The following is a 15,441-nucleotide window of genomic DNA, read 5'->3' as shown; positions in this document are numbered from 1 at the left end:
AGATGCTTTGGAGGAGATGGCACAGGGGAGGGGTTTGGGGGATGCCGCAGAAAGAGGCTTTGAGGGAGTTTTGGGGAAACATTAAGGGGGGCAGACTCGTGAGGCAGATGCTTTGGGGTCACGCTGTAGGGAGGTGCTTTGGGGAGGCCTTTGGGAGGATGCTGTGTGGAGACGGATGGGGATACTCGGAGGGGGTCAAGGATGCTGTGGGGGACACTATAAGGATATTTAGGAGCAATTTGCAGGCGGATACCGTGTGTGGGGTCCTCCAGGGATGCTCAGGGGGAAGTTTCGGGGATGGTCTGAGGCAGACATCGTTCCCCCACCCGCTTTCCACAAGAGGCGGGACTCGAACCGGCAGCCCCCGGACCCTGCGGGACTGGGTGGGGCTGGGGGCGGGCTGTAGGTGGTGATGCAGCGGGGCGGGGCTGGGGGCGGGGCAAGGATGGACCTGGCGGATGAGCCCGCGGCGTGTCCGGGGCGTGTCCGGGGCGTGTCCGGGGCGTGTCCGGGGCGTGTCCGTGCGGCGGAAGTGGCGCCGGGATTCAAAGCTCCGGTGGCGGCGGAAGCGGCGGTTGGTGCGGCCTGAGGGGGCTCGGCGGGGCTCGGGGCGCCAGGCTGTGAGGGGCTCGGGGGGTTCTGGGGGATGAAGGTGCAGGGCCCCGCGGAGGCGGCTGGGGGGATACGGGAGGATGGGCCCGAGGCCGTGGCGGGTCGGGGTGTGAGGAGTGCCCGGGGGTGGATGGGGAGATGAGGGTACGAGGGCACGGGGGTGCGGCGCGATGAGGTGCTTGCGGAGGGGGCTGGTTGGGGTGGGGGGTACAGGGAGATTTGACCACGAAGGGGGGAGCTGAACGTGGGGTGCCGTGGGGTTGGATAACTGGGGGGACAGGGTGTGGTGATGGGGGTGTAGGGGGCACTCAGCCACGAAGGGCTGGGGGTACCCAGTCAGTGTGGGGTGCCCGGGAGCTGGAGAACTGGGAGGGCACTGGGGCGAACCGTGGCTGAGGGGAGGTGGGCGCGGGGGGCAGGGTGCAGGCTGGGATGCCCGGGGAGATGCCCTCACCTCTGCTCCTCTTCCCCAGGACCGGGCCCGCGGTGGTGCTGGCATCATGCCCTCCTCGAAGGAGCAGCGCTGGGGGGCCGGGAAGCCCCCGGGGAAGCACCAGGGGAGACCCCGGCAGCACAGCTGGGGGGTGCTGGCCGAGAGGAACCAGAGCGTGGCCCCCGTGGTCGTCTGGGTGGAGAATGCGCCGGGACAGCCGGAGCAAAGCCCGGCCTTCGTGAGTGCACCGAGGGCACCATCTGCCAGGGCATCTCTGACCCCTCAATGTGCCAGTAAAACCCCAGGGGGGAACAGAGCCAAAAGCGATCTTTTTCACAGCCTGAAGGCAGCCAGGAACATGTCTCCTAAAAATAATAATTAGTTTTAATGTGATTTAGTGGGGTCAGAACTGTGATGCCTGTGTAGTCCGGCCTCCCCTTTGCACAAGCCCACAACATCTCTCCAAGTTGATCACCCTCCAAAAAATTGTATTTTTTTGAGGAGAAATGCATCAGTTATAAACATCAGCCAGGTGGGGAACGCAGCCAGTGCTGCTTCTCGCTTTCCCACTCATCCCTAAAGGATGTCAGGGAGTTGAGATTTTATTCTGTGTTGCTGATTAAAAAAAATAATAAATTGAGTGTTTCAGTGTCAGGAGCCAATCCCCACTGTACCCCATTAGAAACATTAAGGAAATCTTCATGGATGCTTATCTCAGGGTTTTCTACTTTGAGGGTTATTCTAAGAGGACTAAAAGTGCATTAAATATTGGATGATGAGTTCAGTCCCCTGTAATTAATGTCTGAACATTACAGAAGCTCCTGTCCTTCTGAGATGATTTATTTCTATATTGTAATTTAAATCCTGAAAGGTCGAGATAATTTATGGAAATCAATCATCTCCATATTCCACAGAACTTCCATCTTGGCACTGTGAAACTTCTGGGGGAGCTAAACTTTTCATAACAGCTTCAGGGGGCCTGGATGCTCCTGGGCCTCCATCATGTGAGGCTTCCAGAGGTGAATGAAGCTGCCCAGGGTTATCTGAGCTTATTTAATACATTTTTAATTAATACACAGTAATGCCTCGTGCATCAGAGTTGCTGCTGAGGTTGGGCAGTGAGTGAGCTGGCACTGGGCTGTTCCCTGGAGCACTGTCTTGGTTTCATCCATAGCATAGTGTGGATTTCTCCCCATCTTGGAGTTTTCTTGGGCTGTGCTGACCCTGCTGTTCCAAGTTCATCTTTGGCCTCGCCCCTTTCCTCCATCCCTTCAGTCTCTGGTTTCTCTTGCTGTGGTGGCAGCCAGGAGAGCAATGCTGTTTTAATTTAAGCCATGGTGGTGTTGCAGAGTTGCTTGGCAGAATCACAAGGAGAATAAAATGGGATTTTTGGGGTTTTTCAGGTCATTGCTCTTAATCTTTCACTTCAGATGGTAAAGACATTCCGGAGCAGTGCTGTGCTCTGTGAACTGCTTCCCTGATGTGCTTCCAGCCTTGCAGAACGTTAACAGGGTGAGGGGCTGGCCTGTTCCTTTTGGATCCAGGCTTTGGATGTATGAGCATCCTTTCATGGGAGCAGGAGCTAGGAGCTGCTCCGTGAGTGTCCTTTTTCTTTCCTTCCCTGTGTGTTGCAGAGAGGCAGAGGTGTGCGTGCTCCGTATCACTAGCCAGACACAATCCAGCCCATAATAACCCAGTGTCCAAGCTGTTACTCCACATATTTTGAAACAAAACATGAAGTTTGCTCTGGGTGCTGCTTGTCTGCGTGGTCGCTCCAGCTGTGGGAAAGAGGGATACAGGGATGCAAACTGCTCTGATGCTACAGCGTAATAAAAACCTGGTGAACTCTGCTTCCACCTCTCTCAGGCTTCAGCATTCCGGGTGGAGGAGGAGCTGAAGGAGCAGCAGCGGAAGAAGGCAGCCAGCCTGAGGAGATTCCAGGGCGAGGTGAGGCAGCGGGTGAACCGGCAGGTCAGGATGCGCCGGAGGCAGGAGCTGCAGAAGGCCTTTGAAGCAGTAAGTGAGGCTCTGTCAGGAGAAACTCCTCCAAACCCAACATTAACTGGGAAAAATCCAAACGCTGGAGCTTAAGGCAAGGGGTTAATGAGAAAAAGTGAGAAAATCGGAGGTTCCAGACCCTGTGATGGCAAACAGTGTCCAGGCAGGCTGGGTCAATGCCACACTTTGGCTGGTGCTGGAGGTGCTTTGAAGCCTCCACAGGGAAAGGTTGCTGGGTCCCTCAGGCAACAGCAGAACAGAGTCCTGAAGCTCTCTGCGGAATTGCCTGGAGTTAAAAAAACAGCCAGGCAGGAGCTGGGAGTGATGTGGATGTCTCCTGGCTGCATTTGTCTCCTGACAGCTTTTCTGCTGTCTCTTTTCCCATCCCTTTTCCAGAGCAGCCAAGTAGTTTTCAAGCAACGCTTTCCCTCTGTCTCCACATTCCCTTTTCCTCCATGGGCTTGTTTTGGATTATCCCGTGAATACATTTAATCCTTTCTACTCTCAAACAAGTGCTGGGGAGACTTGCCAGGATCTGACTGTGGCAGAAAAGAGAATGCACTGAGATGTCACCAGCTTTGGCCACCCTTGGGCTGTTTGGGCTGTTTCCATGGCTGACTAGGGATGTCCTCATGTAACTCTGCCAGCTCCAAGTGGGAAGCCCGCAAATACCCTCAGCCCCAAAGAGCCTGATGGTTCTTTGTATTCTCTCAGCACGGAGAGCCAAAACCTCCCTCCCAAGAAATTTCACCCAAGGGTGGTGAAATGTTACCACTGTTGACATCTTGCCGGGTCACGGTTGGAGATCCCACATGGCTTTTTCCTGGCAGGCAGAGAGGGAGAGCTGCGTTGCTGTGCAGTACTCGACCCCCTGGAAGAACACGTGCCTGTTCCAGAGTCTCCCTGCTCCCACCATCATTCCAGCCCAGCTGGAAGAGAAGCATGGTGAGCCATTCCAGCAACAAGCTGCCGAGGTGAGCCGTGCCCCTCCTGCCTTTCCATCGCTGCTTCGGCATTTTGGATCCTCAGCGTTTGAAATGAGGAACTGGCAATGTTTCCTTTTTTCTTCTACAGCACATCCCAAATATTTGGGTCTAGATATTGAGTGAAATGTTAGCTCGCGTTGTCACCCTGAATGTTGTGCTGCTCCCAAGAGCATCCAGCTGCGTGGCTCGTGCAGGATGCTGTCGCTGAAGTGGTCTGGCTGCTCGCAGGCGCGGTGTTTTCCCAGCCGTGTCCTGGCGCAGAGGTGGCACTAGGTGGTGCCAGCTCATTGCAGCTTGTCTCGTGCAGACCAAAATCTGGGAAAACCTGCCTTCAGGACTGTTTAAGCTTTTTATTATTTTTTTTAATAGTGATATTTATGGTGCATTTGGTGATTTAGAAAGTCTGTGTGCTCGCCTAGGAGCTGGAGTTATTCCAATTGAAGTACCTTGGGCTGGAAAATCACTTCTGGGTAGATGCCAAGCAGGAAAATTTGGGATCTGGCATCTCAGCAACATTTTTTGGGAGCAGATGAGTTGCCTGGATCAGGGTTTCAGTACCACGGGGCAGCTCTGAAAGACCCCTGGCTGATTGTGTGTTGGGTCGTGCTGCCTTGGTTGAGCTCCTTGGCTGGAGCAGACTGATTGGGAGATCTCTCCGTGCAGCTGAACTTGTCCTGTCTTTTCTTTGCCTTCCCTCTGGGCACAGCTCAGCAGGGCTGTGAAGCAGGTTCGGCGCAGGCTGGCGTCCCGCAGGACCAGGACTGTGTTCCCCGGCGCCTGGAGGCTGGAGGTGAGCCAGGGCTGCCTGGGGTGAGGGCAGAGAAACCACCCTGCAAACTGCTGAAGGTTTGGCTCTAATATTAGCAAATCCAAAGCATAATTCAGGAAGTTTCCCCAGCAGGAATGAAATAAATTGTGCTTTCCTGACTCACCTCAGGGGTAACCCATTTCGGAGAAGGCAGCAGGATAAAGTGTGTGAAAACATCTCTGAGATGAACTCAAGAATGCAAAAAAGACTTTTAAAGGTTGAGATTGTGATCTGGGTATCTAGGAGGAATGTGATGACCAGCCCTCCCTTCAGGTGCCTTTATTTCTTCAAACCTCAACAACTCTTTCCATTGCTTCAATCCCTTGTTTTGTGTGGGTGGCAAAGATCTGGAGGGTTTTCCTTATCTGGGGCTGGCTTCTGTTATGAATGGTTGGCAGGCAGCTGCTTTCCTTAAATCAGTGCATGGAAGGAGGTCAGTCCCACCTTTTGCTCTGCTGAATTTCATTCTGATTTTGCTCCTCCAGTTCTCAAGAACACCTTTGTGTTGTAGCTATTATCCCAGTCTCTATGCCAAGACCTTTGTTAAACTGACGTCCTTTGGAGAACACCAGCAGCAACCCAGCCTGGTGTTTTGTCTTACTGCCTCTGCAGCCAGTTTCCTGCCCATCCTGTACATCTTCATTCCCTTCTCTTTTTCAGGTTCACCAAAGGTGAAGTAGATCTTGGCTGATTATCTAGAAACTACCCTTTATAGAAGGGCTGGTCTGGCTCTTCCTCTTCTGTGTACTCTTGGATTTCTGATGAAGTCAGTCAGCTCTGCAAGTAGGACTCAGAGAAACACAATAATTATGGGTTCAAAAACCTCGTTGCCTGTTCCCAGTACCAAACACCCCTCTTGTTTGAGCCCTCAGTGCATTCAGTGAGATGGGTTGATTTATGACCTCACATAAATAATGGAGCCACTGCCCAGGTGAGGCAGAGGCTTACAGGAGATATGTGGGAGTCCTGGGCAAGTCATCCACAGCAGTGAGAAACACTGGGAGGGGTTTGGGGCCATCCTCCCACCCCAGCCTCACTGCAGCTACAGTTAATCTGCATAAGGAAGTTTAACAGCTTCCCTGGGTGATTTATTCTGGGACGAATATATTGATTTATTGCATTGCCCTGTTTTATTACTCCATGATATATGAGGAGAAAAAAGCTCCAATATTAATCTGAATCTCTCCCTGTATGAAGATTTGGCATGTTCCCAGGCTGGCAGGACAGCAGCGTGTTCCCTTCTCTTCAGGTACAAAAGGCTGCCACAGACATAACCATGGACTTAACCCCCTTGGTAGTGCTGCCTCTGCTTTTGTGCTCCCTGGATTTCCTTGTGCTGTGTATTCCAGCCCATTTCTTTGGTTTGAACCCACGGGTTTTTCAGCCAGTACTTCCACAGTGCAAGTGGGGTCAGTAGCTTAATCAAGATGCTTCTTTCTTCCTTCATCCAGGCTGATAATGAAATCAAAGAGCAGAGCCCACCTGGTTCTTACCCTATTTCTGTGCAATGAACTCCTGAGACCAAATCTGGGCCATGTTTTTAATCAGTTTTGCACATCCCACATCAGACTTCCATCTAACAGGTTTTGCTTTACCCCAGACTTGAATTAGGCCACGTCAAGAGCTCAGCTGAACCCCAGAGTCTTCAGCTGCTCTTTGCCTGAGGCCTCTTCCTTCTGTTGTAGGAGACATTCATCTTGGGCTGACCTGACTCGCTCTTGACAAATTTATGCTGGTTGCTGCTTATCTTGTTTTCTCGTGGCTTACAGGCAGTTTGCAAGGTGATTTCCTCATGTTTTTTCAAAAGTCACAGTTAAGCTCTTGAGGCTAAAATCTTCTATTTGGTATTTCCTTTCCCCCTTCTTTAAATAAAGAAAGACACTCCTTGTGCCCTTTTCTGATAATCTGGACCTCCATAGGTTTCAGGGAGCTGTTTGCACCTTAGCTGCTGCTCCTGGCAGCTGCCCAGGGCAGGTCCATCCCCCTTAAAAACCTCAGCTTCTAGGAATAACCTGACTTTTTCTTCCCAGTAACAGTGCCAGCGTTTTTCTCCCTGCTGCTGCTAGCTCAAAGCAAGCCTTTGGCTGAAATAGTTTTTTTTTCTTTCAGTCCTGTTTTCTGCATTTTTCTTCTTTTTCCTTTTTCCCTGTAAAGTGTTGCATTCTCCACAATCAATAATTAATGTTCCTAAAATTGTTGCTCTCTCTCTCCCCTCAAGATTTCTTTTGAGGTCAAAAGCATCCAAAGAGTTAATTGCCTGCTTTCCCAAGCAGATACCAAAATGGTAATTGCCTGGAAATGACCTGTCCGGGGTTCCAGCTCATCCTGTTCACTGAGTCTTTGTCTTCAGGGTTTGGTGGACTGCTGTAGCTCCCCAGCATGGCAGCACCCAAATTCCTTTCCCCAAGGTCTCATTCCACAAAGTTGGTGGTGTTTTTCCACAGTTTCGTGTCTTTCTACCTTCAGTGCTCCAGAGCAACCTTCCAAAGCAGTAACCCTTCCCCTCTATTCCCTTATCCTCACCAAAGCAGCTATTCTGTCATGTCTGTCATAATGGGGTTGATGGAGTAATTCCTGTGCTTATCAAATAATTCCATGTTCATACTGACTCCAGGCTGTTCTCTGTCCTTCCCAAACAGCAGCAGAGCCATATCAAGGAGTTCTTGGCATGGTCTGTTCTCCTATGGATCCATCCTTTCCCTCTGTCAGCAGTCCTGCTCTTCCTTTCCCACCATGCTGAAGAAAAAAAAAAAAAAGCAAGGGAAAAAAATTTATCCTGGCTTCAAGCTTGCTTCTGGCATTTTGATTCTTTAGTTTGTAGGAAACAATCTGCTGCCTCTCAAAATATTGTGGATTGCCACTGGGGAGCCTGCCCACTTCCCATCTGAAGGAGTGCGCTCTGCACTCGAGTGTCGCTCAGAGATCCCAGCTCCTTGCCACTGTGAAACAGTGCCTGGAGAGGTTTTTGCCTTGCCTCCCCTTCACCCCACACGTCTGTCCCTCTGCTTCTGCAGTTGGGAAGAGCGTAGTCACAGTCACCCTGCTACATTCCTGTTTGCCAGCTCTGGTGCCCCATGGTGCTGCTGAACACATGCCGCTGCCAGATCACATCCAAGTGACAGCACACACAGCCTCATGTAAAAGCTGCTCTGAGGGTGTTCAGCTTTCCTTTGGCACCAAAGCAGCCAGATTTCAATTCCGTGTTTACACCCATGTCCTCCCTTCTCCAGAAACCAGAGCCTTGCCTGGCAGCTGCAGTGCCCATGGACAAGAGTGAGGAGCTGCTGCTGGCGGGACACCACGATCTGCCTGCTGAGCTGCTGGAGCAGGGCACGGCCGCACATGGCACTGGGCAGGATGATGACTTCTACGTCAAAATTGAATTTAAAAAAGTAAGACTCATTCAAAGTTGGTCTCAAGAGGTTCAGATCATTATATTTATTTTGATGTCTGGAAGAGGCTGCTCTTGGAGTTGTTCCCTCAGGCCGGCTTAACTCTTAAGCCTACAGTCCTCCTAGCGGGCTCGGGGGCAGTATTGGAGCTCAGTGAGATTGGTGCTGCCATTCCCTGCTTTCAGGTACAGTTGTGGCCTTGAAGGGTTTGATTCCTGCCTGCTTGTGATGCTGGTTGGCAGCTGCCCAGAGGAAAGCTGAAACTGAGGGCGTGCAGTCACATCATACCCAGAGCCATACTCAGACCACACCAAAAGACCTGAGGGTGGAAGAGATCAAATCAGTCAGAAACCTGGAAAAGGGGAAAAAAAAAAAGCTTTGTATCAGAGGTGGCTGTGGCAATCCCAGTGCCTGGGGGTGGCAGGCGCTGCCCAGGAGGGGTTGATGTGCTTATCCTTTCTCTTTTGTTTTCAGGCAGTTTTTTTGAGCATCTGGGAGGTGAAAATGGTTAATCCAAATTACCTGGGGTGGTTGGCAAAGGCTTTATGGCTGTGGTAGTGTGTGCCCAACCTTGCCTGGGGATTAGTCCAGCTTGGAGCAGAAATACTGGCTGGGCAGATAAGTGAGCAGGGGAGACAGTGGAAGTTTATGATGAGGTTCACACAGAGGTTTTGGGAGCTGTTGGCTGTGGAATTCCCCTTACACTTAGTTATTTGTTTCACACTTCACAAAGTTCATAATAGAAGTTTGGTATGGGGAAATGTGCATCTGTATTTAAAGTAAACCAGAACCCTCTTCCAAGGATATCTTTAGAGGTGTTTTGACAAAGCTTTGGTGCTCAGACTCCTATGTCAAGATGTGGCACATCTCTTCTGTTCATGGCCAACTTGCACCCCAGATAAAACCCATTTCACAGGTGGGTCATCCCAGTGAGGTCTGTAGGGATCACACAGAGGCCCTGCCTCCAGTGAAGTGCATGTTGCTGGGGGAAGATGGGGAACTTAACTGCAGCCATGCTGATGCTGCTCCCTTCCATTGTCTCTCAGGTCTGTGATGGGTTGGTGAAGGACTCGAGCCTGCCTGAGCTTCCTGGGAGGCCACATACTGAATACCAGCCTCCCATCAAACTCTGGGCTGGTGTTGACCAAGAGGAAACCAGGAAGCAGGTCTGTCCAGGGGAGCCAAGCCCTTGTGGTTTTGTTTGAAAGGGATTGGGTGTTGGGAATGCTGTTGGCTCAAATAAGAAGCCTCAGAGGAGCTATGATGTGTGAAACCCCTACTGGGTTTAGTTTGTCAGCTTCGATGGTGTCTCAGCTCTGGGGCAAAGCTACCAGGTTATTTTTTAAAATCTGTCCTGACTAAGTGCAACTGTTACCTACTCCTCCTACAAAATCTGGGATCTCAATAACACCAAAAGTTTGAAGGAGAAACAGGCTCCATTCATTCTACCTGGCAAAACCAAAGGGCGCTTGCTGTAGTTGTAGGGAGCCCAAGAAGCTGCCAAAAATGCTTTAAAAAAAAACTAAAAGAAAGAAAGAACAAAGCCAACTTATCTTGTTTAGATACAAGGCTGGAATATAAAGGTTCCTCTGATTTTGGGGATAGCCTCAAGCCCAGCCTGCAGGCCTGATGCCGAGTGGATGATGCCACAGTGAGGGCTTCCAGCCTGTGTCTGGGACAGTTTGGCTCGTGCTTATCTGGATGATACAGAGTGATGATGTTTGTCTTGGATGCCTAAAGCCAATGACTTTTATTTTCCTGCTTCCTCCTGCCACGAAGAGGAACATCTCCCTCTCCTGTCACCTTTTTTGCAGCTTGCAACATGAAACTGAACAATTTGCATGCTTTTCGTTCCTTAAAAGTGTCTTCCAACCAACTGATCCCAAATACGGTTGTGGTTTCTCGCCAGTGTGACAACAGCTGGGGCTTCTCAGGCTGCTCCTTCTAACCCTGCCTTTCCCTTTCCCCTTGCTTTTTATCTCCTTGGCTCTGATCCATCCAAGATAACTGGTTTTGCAGCACTCTTCTCTGCCTGGGTTTTTTCCATCCGGTTTTCTTCACTGGCAGCCTGGTGATCTCTCCTTGTCCTCCTCTATCTCCAGCTGTGCTGGGCTCTTTCCACTGAGTGAGGTGGACAAACTCAGCCCAAAGGTTTTGGCATTCATGAGGAAAAAAAATCTATGCATTAAACTTTTGGGAGTCATGGAGCTCAAACTATCTTTGTACCCCACAGCAGGAGGGCTTTTGATGTGAGCTTTAGCCAGGAGGTTTCCCTGCCCTTGCAGCATCAGTGGGATCAGCCAAAGCCCAGACACTAAACCCTGAGTATCCATATGGGAATTCTTCCCTGCAGGGCCCCTGGATTTGTCTCAGCAGTGGTTTTGCCACCTCTGTGGTTCTCCCGCATGTAGAGAGTCCAGCTTGGTGTCACACGTTCATCTTTTGGAGGAGGTACAGGATTCCAGTGAGCTGCAGGGGAGCACCAGTGTCCAGGTGGATCCAAATTCAAGTGGGCTGAAGTTGGAATTGGCTCTTTTTCTCTCAGCAAAGTGAGAGTTTCAGAGTTTGCCAGGTGGCAGAGCTTCCATCTGTAGGAAGCTTCAGTGGAGGGATGCTGGTGCAAAGCTCTCCAATGCTTCGAGATGACTTGGTCTTTCCTACCTCAGTGCCACCTCTCCAGCTTCCCAATCCTGGGTCACGTGCACTTGGAGATGTTTGAGGGTCTTTTAGGGAAAGAGCAAGATTCCATCCTCTAGAAATTAAGCTGAACACTGATATTGCTCGATATTTATCCCAGACATCCTTCCTAAATGTCCTTCTGTTCTTCTCCGAAGCGGCAGAGCGAATTCCTGCGGTGCCGGCGCCTCTTCATGGCCATGGAACGGGAGCGAGTGAGGGAACAGCAGCGGCAGCGAGAGAGGCAGCAGAGAGTTGCCCAGTGAGTCTGTGCAGCTGGTGGGGTCACCTCCTCCATCAGGACAGGGTCCTTCAGAAGGTTGAAAAAGTCTTACGAGCTTGTCTGGTGTAAACCAGGCACTGACCTGTAAACCCCCCTGGGGTGGGATTCACACAACCAGCCCCTCAACAGAGACCCTTGGGCCATGTTGAGTCCTTTAGCACTTCTCTATCTGGTTTTCAAGTCCCTGTGCAGCTTGTTTAGGAGTTGGGAGCCAAAACATGGGGCTGGGAGAGGTGCAACTTCCCAAACCATGACTCTGGGAACCCAAGCCTGTGTTTAGAAACTTTGGGGGGAGGTCACATTATTATGGTTAAGCTGTGATTATCCCTGGCATTTTTAGTATCAAACCCTTCACCCTCACAGCCATAAAAACTTATACAGTGTAATAAAATGATGTCTAGGCATTTTGTTCCAGAGTTGAACACTTGGTATCTGTGTGAAAGTATCACTTGTGCTGGGGGTTTCTCAGCTTCTCCCGTGAAGGGGTTCATTAAGGAGGAGCTCTGCAAATTCACAGCAAAATAGGAAAGATCCTCTCATTTTTGTTTTTTCCCCTGGTTTTGAATGAACTGACCTAAATCTGACCATCCTGGCTCTTCCATGATCAGGCTTTGGGGGAGCGGGACAGGCACCCCAGGGCAGGATTTTCATGGGCATTTTTCTGGGAAAAACTGCTCCTCCAGCCACATCCTGACATTCCAATGGCACTTGGGAGCTTTGGAGAGCTTGTCCTACCCTGGGAATGCTGGCAAGGCTCCAGGGACTTCCTAGTGTGATACCTTTTTATTATTTTTTTTCCCTTGGAGTGTGTGCAGAGGAGAGCTGGGTGAGCTTTTCTGAAGAGAATTGCGGGGTGTAAAGCTGCGAGTTGGCCTTGGGCTCAGTTTCTGGAGCAGATTTATGGTGCTGTACTTAAGGTTCTACATTTCATGTAAAAAACATTGCCAAGTTTATAACTCAACCAGAGAAGTTCGACTTCAGCACTTTCCTTCTGGATGTAAAGATTTGACCCCCTACATGAAGTAAGGTCTGAAATGTCCCGTGGCACTGCCTTCCCCTGGCTTCTTCCCAGCCTTGATTACGGTTTAAATGCCCCCTGGCAAGGAGTGGCCTGGGACACATTGTTGCATTTGGGAATAAAATGTCAGCTACATTGGTGTAAAGTCTTCGTGCTTTGCAATTGCTGCTGCTGCTTGGTGGGAATTACACAACCCAGGTCCCACTGAAGGGGCGGAGGGCCGTGTAGGTGCAAGGGAGATTGAGGAAATAGAGGAAAACTTGGTTAAAAGTACATCTTAAATCCTGTTTTTGGAGTAAAGTTGGGATCCTTGGAGTGTCTGTGCTGTATCCAGCCCTGTCACGCTTCCCTGTGCTGGAAGCTGCTTACAGAAGGATCCAAGCTGCCTCAGAAGCAATGGGAAGCTGAGGTGTTGGTCCTTTCTGGTGGGTATTGAACAGTCCAGCCTACATGCTTGGTTTAAGGACGGAAGCGCAGCTCTGGGGAACTGGAGATGGCAGGAGCACGTGTGGATGTGATGCAGGAAGGAACTGAAAGAGGAGGTGCATGATGGTGAGAAAACAGGCAGGCAGGAAGAGTTTGAGGGCAGGAGAGCATTCACAGGCTGCTGTTGCCATATGGGGGGAAGAATCGAGGCTTGGGAAGCTCTTTTGACCATTTTATGTTTAAAGCAAATATATTTATTTATATTTATTTAATGCTGTGATTAATACAGAATTCCTTTTGCCTTTGAAAGCAGCTGCATCATCCATATTCCTGTGCCCTGACCTCACAGCTGGGGACCAGCCAGGAATGGAGATTGGGAGGGGGAAGCTCGTTCTCTAAGCACGTGTGTTTCTGCAGGATTAAGAGGGAGAAGGAGAATCTGCGCCGGCAAGAGGAGCAGAGGATGCAAGACATGGCTGAGCAGAGAGAACTCTCCCCAGGAGAAGGAACCTGGGAAGCCCTGGCCCAGCTTCAGCTGGAGGAGAGGAGAGTGAGGGACAGAAGGCAGCGGGATAAGGAGCACACAAGGTACAGGCAGTCTGCGCTCCCCGTGCAGAGCCAGGTGTCACTGGCAGAGGTGAATGCTTGATCCCTTGCAGGTATGTGGAAGCTCTGAGAGCCCAGATGAGGGAGAAAATCAAACTCTCTAACATCGACTTGCCCCCGCTCTGTTCCTGTGGGTCTGATTTCTGGGATTCCCACCCGGATACCTGTGCCAATAACTGCATCTTCTACAAAAACCACAAAGGTAGGAGCGCCTGCTTCCAGAGAGGAGACATCTGGGCCTGATTACACAGGGAGAAATCAAACCAGAATAGGTTTTCCCATGCCCCTGGGCCGCTGTGCAGAGATGCTCCTCCAAATATGCTCTGGAGAGGGCAAGTCAGGGGCTTTGCTGCTTGACCCAGCCTCTGTCCCTTAGGGAGTGTAGTGGCATCCTCAGCAAGGCACCAGCCCCTACAATGTGTTAAATAACACAGCTGTGACACGGCCACGTGTGGCTGGGGACACAACCATGAGGAAAATGCTGCGAAGCATCTCATTAGGGGCACAGAGCCCTCTGCCTTAAATGCTGAATCTTCTGCTGGGAGGATGCACAAAGGTGTGTGGAAGGGGCCTTCCTTAGGTGATGGAGTGCTCTGACCTTGAGCACAGCTTGGGAATGTAGCTGGCTGGGCAACTGGAAGTCATCCAGGAGGGAAAATGGAGACATTGGGGTTCATAAAATAATCTTTGGCTTGTGTACTGCTTTATAATCGGGAGCGTGCCGAGTGTGCAAACAGGTGTGTGGAAAACTACAGGCATGTCCATTTACCTTAAACCCCAATTGCTGTGTCTCTGCTCTGGTGAAAGGCTAGAGCCAAGCCCAGTTTTGGGCTGTAAGTGCAACTCTGGTGCCCTCACACCGTTTCTGTGTCCCTGTCCTGCTCAGCCTACAGCCAGGCGCTGCACTCGGTGATCTCCTCCTGTGCCCATGCAGCCACACGGCCTCTCCGGGACTTGGCTGCTCTCTGTGCCCGCTCGGGGAAGCATCTGTGACCGAGGCAGCTCCGTATCCCAGCGACTGCTGTGAGTAGGGAGCGGGGCTGTGCCGTGTCCTGCCTGTCCCTCCACACCAGCTGCCAGGACCGTGTCACCTTTGCTCTCCTGGTTTGTGTGCTCCAGTTTGTGCTGTGCCTCTCCCACTCTGCTCCAGGTGTGCAGTTGGGCGATGGTCGAGGTGAAGGGAGACAATTGTTCTGTGGGGTTGGTTTATGGCAGGCACTTGCATTCCAGCATTTGACTGTGGAATAAACTGTTTTCAAGGTTTGTTTGTCTCATTTGAAGTGTGAAAGGAGGAGAAATGAGGTGCCAGGGGTCAGTATCTCTTAGGGGAGGATTTCGAACCTTTCCCTACTCCCTTCTCTCCCTTTTCCTAGGGCTTCTGCCAGCCCTTGCCACGTGGATCCCTTTCTAGAACCTCCTTCTTTTCTGTGTGAGGCCCTCTTTTCCAGTAACACCCACACAGCTTCCTACCTGACCCATGCTCCCATAGCCTCTACTTTGCTGCAGAAAGGAGCATTTTCCTAGTAAAAAAACCCTGCAGCCCTTTGCAGGGGTGACTGGAGCAAGATGGGTTTTCCCAAACCTGCCTGTGGTGGGGTAACGTGGTCCTGGGCAGAGGTTACTCCATACCTTGTCATTAATATTTACTCCTTGCTGGCTGCCCTCTCCAATATTAACCGTGGCAGGAAGGATGGGTGGCCGAGCGTGCCGGATCATTTCTTTTCCCCGTTCCCATCCCATTGGGCACAAAGCAAACCCACCCCCGGTCCAGAGGTGGCACAGAGGCACAGAGCCAGGGACTGCTCCTCGGTTCCCCCTGGGGAATCATTCACTGAGGGATCCGTGCTGGCTGATGCTGCCGCTTGCATCACGGGAAGGTGCTGCGGTCCTAATTCAGGGTGTTGGAGTGGGTGCAGAAAGGGCAGGATCTGCCCTGTGACGGGGCAGGGAAGCAAAGGGCTAAAGCTGCAAATGGGTTTTATGTAACTGATTTCACCTCTCGGGCAGATGAGGACAAGCAGTTCTTTGGCAGGACCCCAAGGGCTTGCTCAGGCCCTGGGGACCCCTGTTCCTACCTCTCTGGAGGGATCCCCAAAGGGGCTGTGGGCTGATTTGGGGCTTAGTTAAAGGAATAAATAAAGCTGCTGCTGTGCCTCATCGTCGATCTGCCCCTAGCAGGATCAACGGGATGCTTTGAAAGGGG

The 15,441-nt window shown here is 51.2% G+C and overlaps 1 protein-coding gene across 1 annotated transcript; it reads left to right on the top strand.

The window, feature by feature from the left end:
* The first annotated feature begins 458 nt into the window (after positions 1 to 458).
* On the top strand, positions 459 to 14,501 carry CCDC15 (coiled-coil domain containing 15). The gene is made up of 11 exons (XM_042034038.1): positions 459 to 578; positions 1,086 to 1,283; positions 2,912 to 3,061; positions 3,874 to 4,017; positions 4,736 to 4,819; positions 8,068 to 8,229; positions 9,276 to 9,395; positions 11,064 to 11,167; positions 13,050 to 13,220; positions 13,292 to 13,440; positions 14,125 to 14,501. The coding sequence occupies exons 1-11, from the start codon at positions 459 to 461 to the stop codon at positions 14,229 to 14,231; spliced, it is 1,509 nt and encodes a 502-aa protein (XP_041889972.1). The 3' UTR covers positions 14,232 to 14,501.
* Positions 14,502 to 15,441: the final 940 nt, after the last annotated feature.

The sequence above is a fragment of the Corvus kubaryi genome, unplaced genomic scaffold (assembly GCF_017639235.1).
Source record: "Corvus kubaryi isolate FWS band 111438036 unplaced genomic scaffold, C.kubaryi_AGA036_p1.0 37367, whole genome shotgun sequence".
NCBI lineage: Eukaryota > Metazoa > Chordata > Aves > Passeriformes > Corvidae > Corvus > Corvus kubaryi.
Note: the sequence above shows the minus strand (reverse complement) of the source record. Positions and strands in the feature narration are given on the sequence as shown.